This window comes from Conger conger, chromosome 12 (genome assembly GCF_963514075.1).
Source record: "Conger conger chromosome 12, fConCon1.1, whole genome shotgun sequence".
In the NCBI taxonomy this organism is placed as follows: domain Eukaryota; kingdom Metazoa; phylum Chordata; class Actinopteri; order Anguilliformes; family Congridae; genus Conger; species Conger conger.
The window spans coordinates 7,090,515-7,109,404 of NC_083771.1; the positions used below are offsets into that span (position 1 = coordinate 7,090,515).

The 18,890-nt window shown below is 45.4% G+C and overlaps 1 protein-coding gene and 1 long non-coding RNA gene across 3 annotated transcripts in view; one reads left to right on the forward strand and one right to left on the reverse strand.

The window, feature by feature from the left end:
- The window catches only part of LOC133141894 (lysyl oxidase homolog 2B-like), a 48,737-nt gene that overhangs the window by 25,014 nt on the left and 4,833 nt on the right, over positions 1 to 18,890 (forward strand). The window contains exons 5-13 of one of the 2 annotated variants that reach the window (XM_061262713.1): positions 2,363 to 2,576; positions 9,050 to 9,233; positions 11,420 to 11,571; positions 13,517 to 13,684; positions 15,411 to 15,576; positions 15,681 to 15,921; positions 16,474 to 16,589; positions 16,793 to 16,929; positions 17,565 to 17,676. In XM_061262713.1, the coding sequence (XP_061118697.1) occupies positions 2,363 to 2,576; positions 9,050 to 9,233; positions 11,420 to 11,571; positions 13,517 to 13,684; positions 15,411 to 15,576; positions 15,681 to 15,921; positions 16,474 to 16,589; positions 16,793 to 16,929; positions 17,565 to 17,676 (1,490 nt within the window). Of the gene's footprint in view, positions 1 to 2,362; positions 2,577 to 9,049; positions 9,234 to 11,419; positions 11,572 to 13,516; positions 13,685 to 14,106; positions 14,125 to 15,410; positions 15,577 to 15,680; positions 15,922 to 16,473; positions 16,590 to 16,792; positions 16,930 to 17,564; positions 17,677 to 18,890 lie in introns of those variants that run through there. The other variant, XM_061262714.1, reaches the window with a different exon arrangement.
- On the reverse strand, positions 9,691 to 12,625 carry LOC133141896 (uncharacterized). The gene is made up of 4 exons (XR_009710139.1): positions 12,362 to 12,625; positions 11,375 to 11,507; positions 10,656 to 10,886; positions 9,691 to 10,201 (listed from the first exon to the last, which is right to left on the reverse strand). It is a non-coding gene; the product is annotated as an uncharacterized LOC133141896 (long non-coding RNA).

Consider the following 18,890-nt stretch of genomic DNA (forward strand, 5'->3'; position numbering starts at 1 on the left):
GTCAACCCATGGTTGTTAGCACCAGACAGAACAGCCTCTGCAGTTGGATACTTTAGAAGAAGAATAAAAAGGTCAGCCCTGGAATTATACTCACCTGACTCAATGAAGCCCTAACAAGTAAATCACCTGGGTCTGGGCCTTAGTAATAATCTTTTTAAAAAGTAATAACCAGAAAAGGGAATAACCCAAAAGGGTTCCCAAACCTTTTATTTTTATTTTATTTTGCAGAAAGGTCTCATGTTTAACTCCATTTAGACTTTAGGTTTGCTTTTGATCACATACAGATTCATTGTACCCCACTGTAAGGGTACAACACAACTAATACATGAAAGATTTTTTTTTTTTTTTTGTGAATTGTCCACAATGCTTTCAAGCCACTTATCTGCAAAAGATGACAACTGAGATTATAAATGTTTTACACCAAGTTAGAAAATGATCCATGCGCATGCATGGCTCCAAGCTCTCCCTGTCGTCCCTTGGACAGTCACTTTTTAATAAGCGCTGATCTTTGATCGTATTTATGGTATCTATTCCTGGGCTTAATGAGAGCCTGGGTCTCTAGCCGTGTGTTTTCAGGCTTCGAGCCCCCGCATTCCACAAGGCAGTCGTCATGCTGGAGCATTCAGCTCCTCGGGAAACTGTCCAGAGTTTAGATCTCTTATGACTGGCCGCATATGTTCAGATTCAGGAGAGATGGAATCAAAATGGCCGCCCCACAGACCCATGAAAGAGACTGTAGAGAGTGAAGTGAATGCGTCTCACAGGGGCCTGAAATGTATTATGGCCTGTCCCCCTCTTTAGTTTTTTGTACAAGTTCTCCCCAATCCCTGCTTCTAATGGAGTTTTCTTAGGCTCACAAGTTGTTTATGGGTAAATACAATTTTAAAACAGGCCTGGTACAGTTCTATAAAAAGGGTATGAGCAAACGCAGTTCAAACACAGCCGTTTCGGTCACAGAGACGCATACGAGCAGGTACAATCTGCGACAGCCGGTACAGATATAGAAGCGGGTGGGTTTTAAAACACCTTGTCAAAAGTGAAACGCTCAGTGTTTGCCGCTAAAGCCGGTTTCTGTGTGAGGGGTGGCTTTTTAGGCTGAGACACAGGGGAAGTTGTCACTCTGGCCTGAGAAACACTGTGCTCTGTTCAATCTGAGCACCAGCCATTTCTGTCCTCAATTAGTTTCAATGAGTTTAATGGTTTTCTGGGTGGTTTTGAGATATTGATCTTCAAATCTTTCACATCCTAACATAGCAAAACTGAAAGGCAGGGCAGTTCTTCATAGATCAAAATAACAGACACCCTAAAAGTATTCTGAATGTATGATATCAAAATCAGATTGCCCTATAAACGACATATTTATGGCACCAACTCATGTTACTTAGAACTGTATAATTCTCAGGCCTCAAAATAATCAGCAGCAAAAAAAGAAAAAAAGCTCCCGCAAAAAGAAAAGCCTTCTTCGGTCCACAACTCAAAATGAGTACAAAAGCATGTGGGTCGCTTGCCTTCTGCCTCCAGAAAAGAAGACAATGCTTCTCTCTCATGACAGAGTCCTATCTGTGAAGAATCGAGCCGGATTCCCTGCGTTATCCTGTTCTGTCCGAGTTCAGTGGAGCCAAGCTCACTTTCCAGCGCTCGATCCAGAGAGGCCTGCTTCCCATCAAACGCTTTCTGAGAGAAGCAGCTGCTGTCTAAATCAACGGGGCACGACGTGCTCTTCTTTCTCGTTTCACATCAACCGTGAAAACACTGCTATGTAACCCCACGCTGAATTCCAGAATAAATATGTTTTTATTATTTTACGTTTTTTTAGCAAATGCTGCAAGCAAACTTAGTTTTGTGTCCTGTACAGCCAATCCCGTACAGCCGTTCATCTTCCTGGCCAGGAAAAACCGCTCTCTTGTAAACTGATGTTTATCGTAACAGACTGAAGGCTGGTTTGTTGGTATAGCGGGGTCAGGCAGCTACAGTGCATCCCTCAAATTATAACTCCGGAGTAATTGTGTGGGTACAGCCAGATTTTTCAATTCAGTTCAGTTCAGTTCAATTGCACTTGTAAGTCACATTAAAACCGTCTGCTAAACGACTTCAGTCCACGTTCCAGATTTTGGGCGGGGTCCGGGTTTTCCTCAGTGCAGTTATCCGGCTAACTCGATAACCCTGCTTTGTGGAACAGGCCCCTGAACAATGGCACTAAGATTAGCAACACGAACTGTAAGGACAAAAACATCAACCAACCAAATGCACTGTGCCCTCTCATCCACACCTAAGCCCATGTTTCCAGTCTATAGGCAGTTATATGGACAGACATACTGAGAGAGAGCTGCTGTGACGCAGTGTGTGTGTGTGTGTGTTTCAGGGTGTACGCGCGCCGCAGGAAGATCAGTTACTGGGGTCACTCGGTGAACTGCACGGGGAACGAGTCGCACCTCTCTATATGTAGGCTGGGGGCCCCGCTCACTCTGAAGGGGAACAGCTCCTGCACTGGGACTCCGGTGGTGGCCAGCTGTGTGCCAGGGAGGGCCTTCGCCCCCACACCCATGACCGGCTTCAGGAAGGCATACAGGCCAGAGGTATGCACACTCACACTCGCACACACACTCACTCACTCACTCACTCACTCACTCACTCACTCACTCACTCACTCACTCACACTCACACTCACTCACACTCACACACACACTCACACACACACACACACTCACACACACACACTCACACACACTCACACACACACTCACTCACTCACTCACTCACTCACTCACTCACTCACTCACACACACTCACACACACACTCACTCACTCACTCACTCACTCACTCACTCACTCACTCACACACACTCACACTCACACTCACTCACTCACACACTCGCTCACTCACTCACTCACTCACTCACTCACTCACTCACACTCACACACACTCACACTCACACTCGCACACACACTCGCTCACTCACTCACTCACTCACTCACTCACTCACACTCACACACACACTCACACTCACACTCGCTCACTCACTCACTCACTCACTCACTCACACTCACACACACTCACACTCACACTCGCACACACACTCGCTCACTCACTCACTCACTCACTCACTCACACTCACACACATACTCACACACACTCACTCACTCACACACTCACTCACACTCACACACACACTCACACACACTCACACACACACTCACTCACACACTCACTCACACACACACTCACTCACTCACACACTCACTCACACTCACACACACACTCACACACACACTCACTCACACACACACACTCACACACAGCCACACGCACACACACTCGCTCACTCACACACTCACTCACACTAATACACACACTCACACTATACACACACACACTATACACATGCAAACACACACTCTAACACACACATACACACACACATGCAAACACACACTCTCTATCACACACACACACACATTATACACATGCAAACACACACTCTCACACACACACACACTATACACATGCAAACACACACTCACATACACGCACACATACACTATACTCATACAAACACATACTCACATAAATACACACACACTCACACACAGACACGCACACACACGTGTACACACTCAAACACAGCAATACATTCACAATACACACTCAAACACAGGCATACACTTACTAAAATGCATGCAAGAACCCACACATTTACACACGCCTATCAACCTAAGCACATGCAGACACACACACACTCACTCTCACATGCACATAATCTCACATACTCTCTCTCTAACATGCACACACGCACACACTCACTCTCACACACACACACACACTGAAAGTCATGTGATTTATATGGCTCAGGATTCTCTCGCCAGTGGGAACAGGGAGGAGAACATATGTTCCTCCTGGATTATCTGAACATTTTGATCCCAGATTTTTCCATGTGCATTATTTAAGCATTCCTACCCTTCACTCAGGAATAAAAACCTCTCTGCATATCAAATGCCTGCTCAATCAGCTTTTGTAAATATCCCATTTGGTTGCACATATGTTGATAGAGTTCTTGTTGAAGTTATGATTTGTGTATCGCTGTCATTAATTCTCCGTCTCCAGCCCAGCTGCTGATATGTAGAGTTTACTCTCGCAGGATGAATTGCCTCTCTACCCTGAGGGAGACTCATGCTGTTTTCTGTTCATGTAAACATTTTAAGGAGACTCGGAGCTAAGGAATTCACCACTGACGTAATTTCCACCATTACTGTTTACACAAGTAGCCAATCGCAGCTTCTTCTGGCTGATGTGCCTTTAATAGAGGAAGTCTTTTTCACCGACTCACTAATGTAATATGACTGCTTAATGAATGTATTTACACTGCAAAAAAATGGCTGTCTTAAACAAGCGTTTTTAGTCTTGTAATAAGACTTGGGATGTTAGTTTTTCCTCTCAAGTAGAAAATATTACCTTGTTTTAAGTTCACTTGTTTGCTTGACAAGTGAAATTCTCACCCCATTGGCAAATCTTGAAATGAGTCAAACTTTCTGACCCCATTGGCAGTAATAGAAATAAGATTGTAAGTCTAAATATAAGACCAAGATACTTGTTAATTTTTAGCAGTGTACTTAACATGAACAAATATTCGTCTAACATATTCATGGATAATAAAGTGAAGATATCCAGCAATCACAATCAGATCAGATCAATCAGGACCAATCCATATACAGTACAATCTGTTCATACTTGGACTGTGACGCAAGTATAGTTGTTTCAGTTCTGTAGTCCAGCACTTTCAGTTTAAAATGAAACAATATGATATACAGACTCATCTTTAATTTGTGGGTATTTACATACATATAGGGAGAACCAGGAATTGCAGCCCTTTTTTTACATAATCCTCCCATTTTAGGAAACCTAAAGTAATTGGACTATTGGGCGCTCAGCTGTTTCTTGGCCAGCTATGTCTCGTAAATACCCTAAAATTTAATCTGTGACAGTCTGCACTAACCTCATATTCATTCTTATATGTCAAATCTGATGTGCTGGAGTACTGAGCCAAAACATAGTACTTAGACTGCTCTGAAATTCCCTAACAATTTGAAACGATCCTTATTATTACAGAACAATTCCAGAACAATCCAAAAGAATCTGCTTTTTTTTTTTAAGAAGCCGGAATAATACAGAATGTAGAATGGTGAAATCCCTCGCAGGGTAGACTCTACACTGATTTACTGCTCTGGGGTCTGGTGGCTTTGTGTGGCAGACATGTACATCTCTCCAGGGGGTTATATCATGGTGCAGGATTATGGAGCTAGCACCTGGAACCCTTGCAAAACTGAACATTGGCTGCACTGCAAAAAACAAAAAATGAGTCCATCTGAACAAGTATTTTGGTGTTATGTTGAGACTTAGAACTTATTTTTTTCTTACTTACTTTTTTGCTAATAAGACAGAAATATTGGCAATGCAATGAGGTAAGACGATTTGGCTCATTTCAAGATTTGCCAATTGGTTTGTCAGTCAAAGAGTTATCTATTACACTATTATCTTCGACTTGAGTGATCTCAAGTGAAGTCAGACTAAAACCCTTAAGACAGTCATTATTTACAGTGTGAAGTAAAAATGGCTGTTTCCAGGTTTCATTCATGATATACCTCAGCTAACTCTTCTTGATATACCCCCCAGACCAGAAGGGGAATGGGGTTTCCCTTAAGTTTGCCCTAGGAATGCAATCTTCTGCATGCTCTCTTCAAAACTAGAGTGCTAACACCATTTTAATGTCTCTTTGGGTGACCTCTCAGCTTTCAGTTGGAGCTCCAGGTTTTTTGGGAACAAATATTTGAAACACGATGTGTTCAGTGTAAGGTGGATGATTTGCAGGCCAAGTCAGTGGCTCTTAAAATCCAGGCAGATTTATATATTCTTGGTGCTCAGTCTGGCCAAGCAGTTTCCCTTGCAATAATGCTCTTCTGAAGCCAACTTGTGTTGGCTTAAAAGCCTATTTTGGAAGAAAGACCAAAACAGTGTGCACCACACAGTGTTGCCTAACCCCTCCCAGGACTCTGAGGAGTGCACGTGCGCCTAAGCTGAAAACATTTGGTAGATGTTCCCTTAAATTGTTTTTCCACACATCAATTTTTAGTGCTCCTAAAATGGAAGCACTATAGAGCCTTCAATAACTGGTCCTTTGCATTAACTGGTACTTGCAGTTAACCCAAAACCATGACAGTGAACATTTTAAAAATAAAGCAAGGTAAACCAGAACTGCTTATTTCCTTTTAACACCTGTCCCAAAAGATTTGCATGAGATTTTAGTGACTGATGAATATTTACACATTATAATCTACATTCTATTACACATTTACTGTGATGAAATGTTTGGTTTCTGATATTCCACAACTCCAGTCAGGTGACCAGCAGGCCTGGGTTAAATATGAAATTGTTTTGGATTCAAATACCTTTCTACAAGTACAAACCCTATCTTCTAGTCCTCATGTTTGTCTCAATTGCATCAGGCAAGAAGAAAAGTATTTGAATACTTTGAATACTAGTATTGTGAATTTGACCCAGGTCTGATGGCCATCCCGTGCCATTCTCCCAGATCTGTTCCCTGCACAGAGAGATTTCACCACCTCTTACTCTCATTATAGCAGAAGGGAGGATAGGACTGCATATATACTCAATATTCAGAGCTGTTAGATTGTTTAGTTCACATTCAAATTTATTGTTAGAAACATGGCCTTACCTTATTTTTAGAATTGGCCACATTTGACACTCATCAGTGGTTTACCGTTTAATGTGCTGAGGTGTAAAATGTACTATACACCTTACCTTGTGTTTGTAAACATACAGTATGAGCATCACATGTAAATTTGAAGGATTCATTTGGAGGTTACCTTTGGCCAGCTGATAAACTGATGGGTGAAACATAGTGAGTGTAAAATACATTGATCGGTAGCATTCATCCATAAAGCGTGTCTCTTGGTAAGCTCTCTCTAACAGTTATAAGCAATCCGGTGAATTGGTAGCATATCTGTACCTCGAACAGTTAAAAGCATTCCAGTGATTTGGTAATGGATGCCAAAGCTGCAACTGCCGTGACCTCAGAAAGCCTCAGAGGTCAAAGGCCATAGTTTTTACTGTCCACCCCTCCTCATTCATTCATGCTCTGTGACTGGTCCATTGGTCCATTCACAGACAAAAGAGTTTTGTTTTGCACAGCCTTGCCTGTGCTACACTGTGCCCATATGAAAGCCATATAAAAGCCATTCGCTACTTAAAGTGTTACATGCTGAATTTCCCTCTAGGAACTTAACTGTATGTTGTAAAATTATGTTTTTACTACTACTTTCAGTTGTAATTCTGAGCTACTAATCAGTTCTACTCCTTGGCCAAACCATTATGTATGTTGGGGGTGTCCAGTCATATCTGGAAATGGCCGGTGGGTGCAGGTTTTTGTTGTAGTCCAACACGATGGTGACCCGATTCTGTTTATCAAGGTCTTGATTGATTAGTTAAATAGTTAAATCAGGTGTTTTAGTGCTGGGCTAAAACAAAAACCTACCCCAACCCGGCCCCATTTCGGATAAGACTGTACACCACTGATGTAAGCGTTTATGTAAGCTGCTGTGGATAAGAGTGTCTGCTAAGTATAAATAAATGTTTATATAAGTCACAACTAAATATTTGAACAAAATGAATAGCCCTAAGAACGGTCATGGCAACAGACTCAAACTATGTGTGCGTTGGTGATGATGACCACAGTGGAAACATTTCTGATGTGTTCACCATGAGCTCACCTCATTCCTAATCGCCCACATCCGCTCATCTTTCACAAGTACGACTGGCCTTTAAAACACCTCATAACACCGTGCTTACATTCAGAATTCCCATAAACTTGGAACACATTAACTCCACTTATGGCAGGGGGTCAGATCTTGGAGAGCCGCAGCATGTGCTAGCTTTCATTGTTACTCAGCACTTATTTGATCAATGAAAGCAGTTAACTGTTTAATTAACTTGACTCAGCTTGTTTCTTGGATCTAAATCAGTTGCTGATTTAAAGGTGAAGACTAAAACCAGCACGACCTGCGGCTCTCCAGGACAAGGGTTTCCAACCCCCCCCCCCCCTAAGGTGTCCAACCTCACATTTCTGACTCCTACTGAGACCCCCCCCCCCCCCCCCTTTTTAAATGCAAAAGGCATTGATACTGACTAAATGTAAATGTAAAACCCCGCGTAGCAAAACGTGCAGTACAAATTCTGTCACGCGATAACAAACGTGTGCTGCAGTTCCACGCCTTTCCATTAGAGGCGCTAAATGTAAACAGGATGTAAACAACTACAAATGAAGAAGTAATCCTTTCCGCTCCAAGGTTACTCACTCCAACCAGATTAGCTTGGGCTGCCACCTTGTGGATTGGCAGTATATAACCTCAGATAGAGCTGAAAGAAGCAGGTAAACTCATGTACGGTATATAAAGCAAAGAGCTTGGTATGTCCCAAGACTGTGGTTGCACTTGGATAGAGTAGGGATACTCAATCTTACCCACAAATGGCCAGTGTAGGTGCAGGCTTTTGGGCCGACCAATCAGTTACACTCTCATTCTACTAATCAAGGTCCTTGGCACAGGCTCTTGTGGTTGATTAGCAGAATCGGGTGTGTAACTGCTAGGTCGGCACAAACATACACCCACATACACAAAAAAAGCCTGCACCATTCATGGGAAAGATTGAGTATCCCTGGTGTAGATAAGTAGTCTCCAACCCTGGTCCTGGAGAGCTACAGGGTGTGCTGGGGTCCCCAACCCTGGTCCTGGAGAGCTACAGGGTGTGCTGGGGTCCCCATCCCTGGTCCTGGAGAGCTACAGGGTGTGCTGGTTTTTGCTGTTACGCAGCACTTAATTGTTCAATGAAAGCAGTTCATTACAGTTCACCTGGTTACTTTGGTCCCAAATGGGTGCTGAGTTTAAGGTGAAACCAGCAGACTTTGTAACTCTGAAGACTGCTGGCGTATAGCGTGCAGCAGACCTAACCCCGTCGCTCTTGTTCCTTGGGTTTCCACAGCAACCGCTGGTGCGTCTGAAGGGAGGGGCCCTGGTGGGGGAGGGGCGCGTGGAGGTGCTGAAGAACGGCGAGTGGGGCACGGTCTGCGACGACAACTGGGGGCTGCAGGCCGCCACCGTGGTGTGCAGGGAGCTGGGCTTCGGGACGGCCCAGGAGGCGCTGACTGGGGGCCGGCTCGGACAAGGTAATACCCCCCCCCTCCCCCTCTCTTATCACCCCTCCACCTGCTCTGACATGTCCCTCTTGGGAGTGCAGGCTGGAAGAGTTTAATTAATTAACCCTTTCAGTCCCAGGAGTGCCATTCGGCACTCTCAAACTTACACATTTTCATCCAATAAAAATGACTGCTTATTGTTTTATGCCCCTATTAAAAACTTTGTGTGAACAGTGAGAAAAGAACAGTGACATTTAGACCATGATTATAATGATGTGCAGACCAGGAGCAGAGGCGCTGTGGTGGGAGGGGCCAGGCCACGGCTTCTGTAGTACTGGGGTTCTGTGGGTATGGGGTTGAATGGTTGCGGGGTTCTGTGGGTGTGAAGTTCAGTGGTGCTGGGGTTCTGTGGTCAGAATAGACAGCATCCTGATATCAGTTGTTATGCATCACTTAGCAGCAGTCCCTGCATTTATGCCCTGTCAGTCAGTCAGGGAGGGAGAATAGAGTATACATTCTGGCCTCAGTGAGCCAGCAGCCTCCTGGAGAGGCCAAGCCACACCTGCAAGCCATATGAGCAGCACCTGTGAGCTGTGTGGGCTAGCACAGGCTAGCATGGGCCGCAGGATACTGAGCATGAAGCTGTGGGTCTGACTGTGATGGGTGAGTGAGTATGTGTGTGTGCGTGTGTCTGTGTGTGTGTGTGTGTGCATCTGTGTGTGTGTACATTTGTGTGTGTCTGTGTGTGTGTGTGTGCATCTGTGTGTGTGTGCATGTGCGTGTGTGTGTCTGTGTCTGTGTGTGTGTGTGCATCTCTGTGAGTGCATCCATGTGTGTGTATGTGTGTGTGTGCATCTCTGTGAGTGCATCTGTGTGTGTGTGTGTGTGTGTGTGCGCTCCTTTATTCACTGTCAGATCCCCTCCTCCATCCCACACCTTTCCCCGAGGCGTCCTTTGCAGCACGCTTCCATTTCAGTGCAGCTGCCTGGTCTCCCTGTCTGTGGGTGAAAGTACACTGTGACTGACAGCTCCTTTCAGGCTTGTTACAGCAGACTCAACAGTGGCCTTGGTGTAGTCTCTCTTTACAATGAATCCCCCATATTGTCTTTTTGGCATATACGATACATCATGCTCCTTTTTGATGTTGCAGTCTATGATATCTGAGAACACACACTAGTACAGGGTTGGTAGCAGTTACATTATTCCCCTCGTTAATCTTTCAATCAGTCAATCAATCAATCAGCCACTTAATCCATTTTGATTTGACCTTGTAGGCCTTTGCTCAGACCTTTCAGATCTCCTCAGACATTACAGAAGGATAAACTCCAAACCCGAGTGAGAAAAACAACATGTTTATCCTCACAAACAGAGTGCTCCCTGTACTGAAACCCCAAATGAACTCGGAAAGCATGTGAATTGCGCAGCCGTCAGAGCTTCCAGAGGAACACGTACTGGGAGAACAGGCTGTTAAAGCTCTTCCTGTGAGGCCCACGCAGCTGTTCTCCGTTTACGTCTCAGTGTCCGTGCCAGGAGAACCTTCAACACGCACAGCAGCCACGGTCTTGAGTGTTTGACAGTCTGAACCCCGACAGTCTGAACTCCTTTGCTGTGGATGTGAACGCCTTTGTCACCCTTAATGTGGATTTAAACCCCTGGTTCACCTATGCTGAACTGCGTGCCATCCTGTGGGAAACAGAAACACAGGGCATCTCAGCAGCACCAAGCACACTTGCACTTTCACATTCCTTCGAGCTAGTATCATCCTTACACATAATTGCAAACTGTTGTTACTGCTTCAAGTCTCTTCCTTCATTTAAGCTAGTAAAATGTATAATTATCAAACCAAACTGCAGTGGTGTCTTTTCATTTGTGATTGACTTTGTAAAGGCAGTAATACAAAAATAAGATAAACCTGCCCACCTGCTGTGTTTATAAATTGAACAGATGGATGGACAACATTGAGTCAGGGTAAACAAAGTAAAGAACATCCAATTTATATAGTCATTAAAAACTAATCACAGTGCATGCACTGAGCATGAAAGTGCAAGCAGGAGAGCAAATGCATGTATTTGCTTGCGTGCATGCATTTGCTCCAGCAGTCACCCACACCACCAGTTCTGCTCCAAATAATCAGACCCATGGCAGGACAATGTCGTGTAGAGAGGACTGACTTCGTACGACGTGGTTGATACATGCTCTTCCTGTTCCCCCTGCAGGTATGGGCCCGGTCCACATGAACGAGGTGGAGTGCTCCGGGTTCGAGAAGTCGCTCACCGAGTGCTTCTTCAACAGGGAATCTGTGGGCTGCAGCCACGAAGAGGACGCGGGCGTCAAGTGCAACGTCCCCGCCATGGGCTTCCACGAGCGGGTGAGAGAGCGCTGCGGTAGCCATGGCGACTGTGCCACGCAACAGACTGCTACACCCTACAACTGGGCTGCCCTGGTGATCTACAGTCATATAGGTCTTTACTTCAAGCTTAACAAAGCACACCTCATTCAACAGCTAGAGCAGGGCAGCTCAACCCTGTTCCTGGAGATCTACTGTCCTGAAGGTCTTTGCTCCAACCTTAACGAAGCACACCTCATTCAACAGCTAAAGCTGGGCTGCTCAACCCTGTTCCTGTTTTTGTTCCAAATTCTGATTCTCCTAATCTCCAGGAACAGGGTTGGGCAGCCCTGCCCTACAGACCACCCAAAAGATCACTACATGCTTGCTACACACAGACTACTCAGCCTTACATCAGGGATAATCAACTCTGGCCCCCGAATCCACATCCAGCTCTGGTTTTCTTTTCTCTTTGTTAATTAGTGCTACTGATTGGCCAGATTGTCTGCACACTTGACTCCCAGGTAAAGGGAGGGTGCACAACCAGCAGTTCTCAGCCCTCAAGGACTGGGTGTTGCTCATCCCTTCCGTACACAGATTGCTTCATCTTATTGTGACCGTTACACCAGTTACCACACTACCATGCAGTGCCCTCTTTGCCATGGAATAACCATTTCACCCTATATCCACCGCCAGGATGTCCAGCAAGGGACCAGTTACATTCCCTGGAGCTAAATGTGCTCTTCTATTGGCACGGCAGTGTAAGGGCGGTGGTTTTATGAGTCAGAGCAGAGCTCAATCTGTTGACTTTGCGGTTTGTAGTTCTGCTCACCCGTGAACGCACGTGGAGCGGTGAATCCCGCTGTAAGGTTTCCCAAAAACAGCGGCGTGTTTTTACAGAGGCCAGCTGCCAGCTGCTCCATTTATTTAAACCACAGACAGGGAAACATCACGTCTGCTTCTTGCATCAGTCTGATTTCAGCAGCCCTGCGGCACTTCCCCGCCAATAAGATTTCCCATCTTAATCTTCACGTTCCCATCGCTGAGTTAGTCTACATGTTCTCATTGCTGAGTTAATCTACACCAGGGGTCTCCAACCCTGGTCCTGGAGAGCTACTAAAATCAGCAGCTGTTGAGACCCAGGTAACCAGGTGAGGTGAGTTCATTAATTAAATTAGAGCAGTTGATTATAGTTAATTGCAGGGTAAGAACGAAAACCAGCAGTAGCTCTCCAGGACCAGGGTTGGAGACCACTGATCTACACTGTCCCATCCCTGGGTTAATCTACATTTAACCATCACTGAATTAATCTTCACATTCCTATCCCAGAGTTAATCTACACATTCCCATCACTGAGTTAATCAACACATTCCCATCTCTTGAGTTATCTATTCCCATATTGGTGCATCTTTGTATGTAAACATCTGTTACTTGCTTGTATTCAGTGTTGGCCTACAGCTGTCTTTCAAATCCCGTGATGATGATGAACTGATTGAATCCCGTCTTGACTTCAACAGAAAGATTATTTTTGCCTTGGCTTCATGGAAGTCTTCTCTCAAACTGCAATTAAAACGTTTGCAGAGATTATGGCCGCCGTGCTGCCAAACTGGACCTAATTAAGATGAACGAGAACAAGCTGCTTCATTTTAATGAGACCCAAAACCGACACAGTGGGTAATAAGCCCCTGTTGCTGGGTCCAAGCTCCATGTGAGCGGCTGCACACACACACACACACACACACACACACACACACAGACACACGCACACACACACTTAGTGGCTAAGGTACATGATTGGGACCCGGAAGATTGGTGGTTCAATCCTCATTGTAGCCATGATAAGATCCACACCGCTGTTGGGTCCTTGAGCAAAGCCCTTAACGCCCTTAATTGCTCCAGGGGGATTGTCCCCTGCTTAGTCTAATCAAGTGGCTTTGGATAAAAGTGTCAGCTAAATAACTGCACTGTGTAACGTGTGGGTCTACAGCTGCGGTTGAGCGGAGGCCGGACCCCGTCCGAGGGGCGGGTGGAGGTGCTGGCGGAGAGGAACGGGTCCCTAGTCTGGGGCACGGTGTGCAGCGACAGCTGGGGAACCACAGAGGCCATGGTGGTGTGCAGGCAGCTGGGCCTGGGCTACGCTAACCACGCCTTCCAGGTGAGTTGACCTTACACCTGGGCTACGCTAACCACGCCTTCCAGGTGAGTTGACCTTACACCTGGGCTACGCTAACCATGCCTTCCAGGTGAGTTGACCTTACACCTGGCCTATGCTAACCACGCCTTCCAGGTGAGTTGACCTTACACCTGGGCTATGCTAACCACGCCTTCCAGGTGAGTTGACCTTACACCTGGGCTACGCTAACCACGCCTTCCAGGTGAGTTGACCTTACACCTGGCCTATGCTAACCACGCCTTCCAGGTGAGTTGACCTTACACCTGGGCTACGCTAACCACGCCTTCCAGGTGAGTTGACCTTATACCTGGGCTACGCTAACCACGCCTTCCAGGGGAGTTAACCTTACACCTGGGCTATGCTAACCATGCCTTCCAGGTGAGTTAACCTTACACCTGGGCTACGCTAACCACGCCTTCCAGGTGAGTTAACCTTACACCTGGGCTACGCTAACCACGCCGATTCACCAGCCAAGCCCAGTGAAGTATTTGAATCCAAAGCAAATATGTATTTGACCCAGGTCTGGTTTTCACTCTTGAAGTTGCTTTTTATGCTAAATATGAACACAAGTTTTGTTTGTGCATGTGAGTGTATACATATGCCAGCAATTACATGCTGGATATTCACATAGCCTTATTCATCAGTGTTTTCATTTGATAAAAAAAAGATGATTTTGGGGGTGTGGCTTAACTGCAGAGCCCTTCAGCCCTGCAGGGCTGGAAAGTCCCAGGGAAAGACTGAGCGGAAGGAATGATTTCAGTCATCTGAGGTCACTGAGAGAGTGCTAAAACATGGAAACAGAGATGCTAACGGGGTAATTGGGCAGGGCCGCTGGATAATGGGCCCATTAAACACGGTTAACCACAGCAGCACATGGCAGTCCCATTCACACTGCGTCCCTTCGAGAATATGCCAATTATGTTGTTATTTCTGCTTTTCAGACCTGGATCCTACTTTTTATTATGATCCTGAGATGGGTAAACACAAGCACACTATTAGCTGTGAAACAATGGCTTGCCATTGTCTCTTTCCTAATCTCCCACATTATACACACACACACACACACACACACACACACACACACACACACAGACACCAGGCATGCATACACACACTCACACACAAGCACACACACTCAAGGACACACAGTGCTGTACAATGGTAAAACCACATCTCTAAGCCTTCATAAAGAGAGATGATCTGGCACCCCAAGTATGTTTTCAACAAAACCACTGTAGCCCTTCCAGTGTATGCTTTGGGATTGCACCGTCTTGTGGTAGAATTATGGAACTAGCAGTAGTGGCACCTGGCAGCAGACTTACATGCTTCTAGTTCATTGGATAATGTGTTTGATCAGTGCTTGGCAGATTAAGCAGAAATTGATTATTCTTTAAAACATGTGGAGAGATGAATGATAGTTTAACTAAATTAATTAATGTACTGTATTAAGAAGAAAATGTCCCTCCTATGATTGAATCCAGACCTGGTTCAAATACGTAATTGTATTGGATTCAAATACTTTTCTGTACTTGATCTTGCCTGGTACATTTGAGCTAGACCAACAGGACCCACAGGCAGGGTTAGCAATTTTGAGAGTATTTCTTAGGTTCCAATGTTCGCTCTGGCGCCCCCTGGAGGAGACATGGTGCTGGTAGGGAGAGGAACTTTAGTGATCTATTTGTGTTGCTCTCTCTGGCACCCCCTATAGGAGACGTACTACTGGTCGGGGGACGTGTCAGCGGACGACGTGGTGATGAGTGGAGTGCGGTGTTCAGGGACGGAGATGTCGCTGGCCCACTGTCTGCACCACGGCCAGCATCTGGACTGTCCCAAGGGGGGCGGTCGATACGCTGCGGGGGTGTCCTGCACCCACGGTGAGACCCCCCCACTGGAACAACCTCAAACCAACGCTCACTCTCACACCGGACCAACCTCAAACCTGATATTCATATTCCTGATATTCGTTCCCACCCTGCAGCTGCCCCGGACTTGGTCCTGAACCCCCAGATAGTAGAGGCCACCACGTATCTGGAGGACCGGCCCATGTTCATGCTGCTGTGCGCCCACGAGGAGAACTGCCTCTCCAGCTCGGCCGACCCCACACGCACTGACTCCTACAGACGGCTGCTCCGATTCTCCTCCCAGATCCACAACAACGGCAAAGCCGACTTCCGCCCCAAGGTCGGGCAGGATGGCTGGGTCTGGCACGAGTGCCACAGGCAAGTGGTGCCTAATTATGATGTCACTGACAGCCTCAACCAGTGGCGCCTAATTATGACGTCACTGACAGCCTCAACCAGTGGCGCCTAATTATGACGTCACTGACAGCCTCAATCACACACACACACACACACACAAACATACACACAAACATACACACACACATACCTATGGGCAATTTAGACTCTCCAATCAGCCTAACCTGCATGTCTTTGGACTGTGGGAGGAAACCGGAGTACCCGGAGGAAACCCACGCAGACACGGGGAGAACATGCAAACTCCGCACAGAGAGGCCCTGGCCGACGGGGATTAGAACCCAGGACCTCCTTGCTGTGAGGCGGCAGTGCTACCCACTGCACCATCCGTGCCGCCCAGCCTCAACCAGTGGCACCTAATTATGATATCACTCACACTGACACATGTTGAGATATAGCATCCTAATGATACCCCCCAATTCTATAGACCCAACAAATTGAACAGGGGAACGTGAGGTTTGTTTAAATGTGCAGGGCAGTGATATGGCAGTATTAACGGTGATTTCCCCTCTCCAGGCACTACCACAGCATGGAGGTGTTCACTCACTATGACCTGCTGAGTCTCAATGGCTCCAAGGTTGCCGAGGGACACAAGGCCAGCTTCTGCCTGGAGGACTCGCAGTGTGACGAAGGTACGCAGATGGACCTGGGGACACTGCTAACATGGCGCTAACACCAACCACCAACAGTACACAGCGTTAGCCTGGAGTTAATCTGACCATAACCTAATGCTAATCCAATCCAAACCGTTAAACTCCTAACCCACCCTAAATGGACACGGCTCTTTCGTTCCCGGAAAGGTGCTCACAGTGTTCCGTTTCCCTTGGCCCAACAGGCATCTACAAGAGGTACGCCTGCGCCAACTTCGGCCCACAAGGCGTCACTGTGGGATGCTGGGATACCTACAGACATGACATCGACTGTCAGTGGATCGATGTCACGGACGTCAAGCCCGGAGACTACATCCTTCAGGTCTCTTCTAACGGTTTTGGTTCATGTATAAACTGTGGTTATGTCTGTGATCTTCAGTGGCAGTAACACAAGCAGACTTGGATCAAATAAGTAATCGCATTGAATTCAAATAGTTTTCTGTGCAACTGAGCAAGCAAGAGAACCAGAAGGCGAGGTTTGACTTTTTGAGAGTATTTCATAGCACCAGGCAGGATCAGTAAAATGCAGAAAAGTATTTGAATCCAAAACACATATTTGACCCAGGTCTGAACACAAGTGTCTTGCTCGCTTGTTGTTTTATGTAAAAATTGTAATAATGCATTCTTTTGTGAGAATTACAAATTCACAAAATTTCTGTGAGAATTTACAATATTAATTCTACAGTGGACTCTCATATGTAGCCAATGACCGACTTTTCCACCAACCAATCTGGCCTTTGCTTTCCACAGCGCAACACTGTGATCCAGTCAGGGCATCATAGCTCCACCCACTTTGGGGCACCTGAAACATCACTCTGCCAGTACTGCACTGTGATTGGGCATCAGCAGCACATGAGCAGATGGAACTAAACGTTTAGTTTTGGGGTAGCTTCTATGCACTGTCCGGAGAGCTATTTGGTCCTAAACTCCAAAAATCTCCCCTCCCTTCTCATACAGGTCGTCATCAACCCAAATTACGAGGTGGCAGAGTCGGATTACTCCAACAATGTCATGAAGTGCCGGTGTCGATATGATGGCTACCGTGTGTGGTCGTATAACTGCCATATAGGTGAGACAATCACCCTCTAACATACTGCTCACATTTTACTTAATCTGCACAAAGACATGAAATCTGCATGAAGTTGGATTACATAGTTTCAAAATTTACAGTTTATATGATGACATTTTTTGTTTTGCAAAGTCAAATTATGTCATGAGAATAACACAAATTAGGGGTAAAGAAATTCAGTAGGATCAAGATATTGACTAACCTAACTGACTAAGATATTGACTAACCTAAAATCGTTTGAAAATATGTAAATGATTTTAAAAAGTATATTCATAATAGCGAATAGTGTGTGAATAGCAGAAAATGCCATTTTAAGGTGAATGGGCTTAGAAAAAATATACCAAAAATACAACCGACATACTCAGCACAATTGATAACACATTCCAAATAACATATTTATTGACTGAACACTAAATTCTGGACAGAGGTTATTGGAATCAGCATTATAGCCTGCATCAATACTGTACATGTCTCCTGGCAACAACATTCTAGAACACAAATCACACTCAATTCTCTCCTAGGAACAGGAACGCTTCTACAGGAAGACTGACTTTAACATACTGGGGAAATACAATCCCCAGAAACAAGCAATACTCAAGAACCACACATAATTTGAATACACTGTACATACAAAATACTTATTCTGCAATTAAAATAAAATGTTGGTTTAATTTAGAAAAAAAAAAAAGAATGGCTTAAAAACCCACTTTTGAATGTACAGTAATTCCTAAACATCATTGACCTGTAAATACCACTGTTCAGCTTCTCCAGTTAGAACTTTAGACAACGTGCATCTTCTTGAAGTCCGCAGATTGCCTTCGGTGACACGTCCCAACGTCAATTTCACACTTAATACAAATGCTCTTCTGAAACTGGTCTGTACGCACAATATCACTTGACATCTAGTCAACCCTCTGACAACACTTCCTGTGTCATGAAGGCTTTAGGACTAAAACGTGACCTTGTCACACTGCAGGTGAATCTACAATTCCGATTCTTCATCCACACAGTCTTGAACCTTGCTTTAAAAACAGCACTTAAATGTCATCAATAAAAGAGAAGCGTACTTCTTCCCCGCTCAGTATTTGTCAGATTTTTATTCTCAGACGTATACTGGTAGCTAACTGACAGGAGAAAACAGAATGTTGCATCGTATGATGTGCAACTCAAAAAGTGTTGGCATGGATATGAAATCATTTCATCTGGAGAGTGCA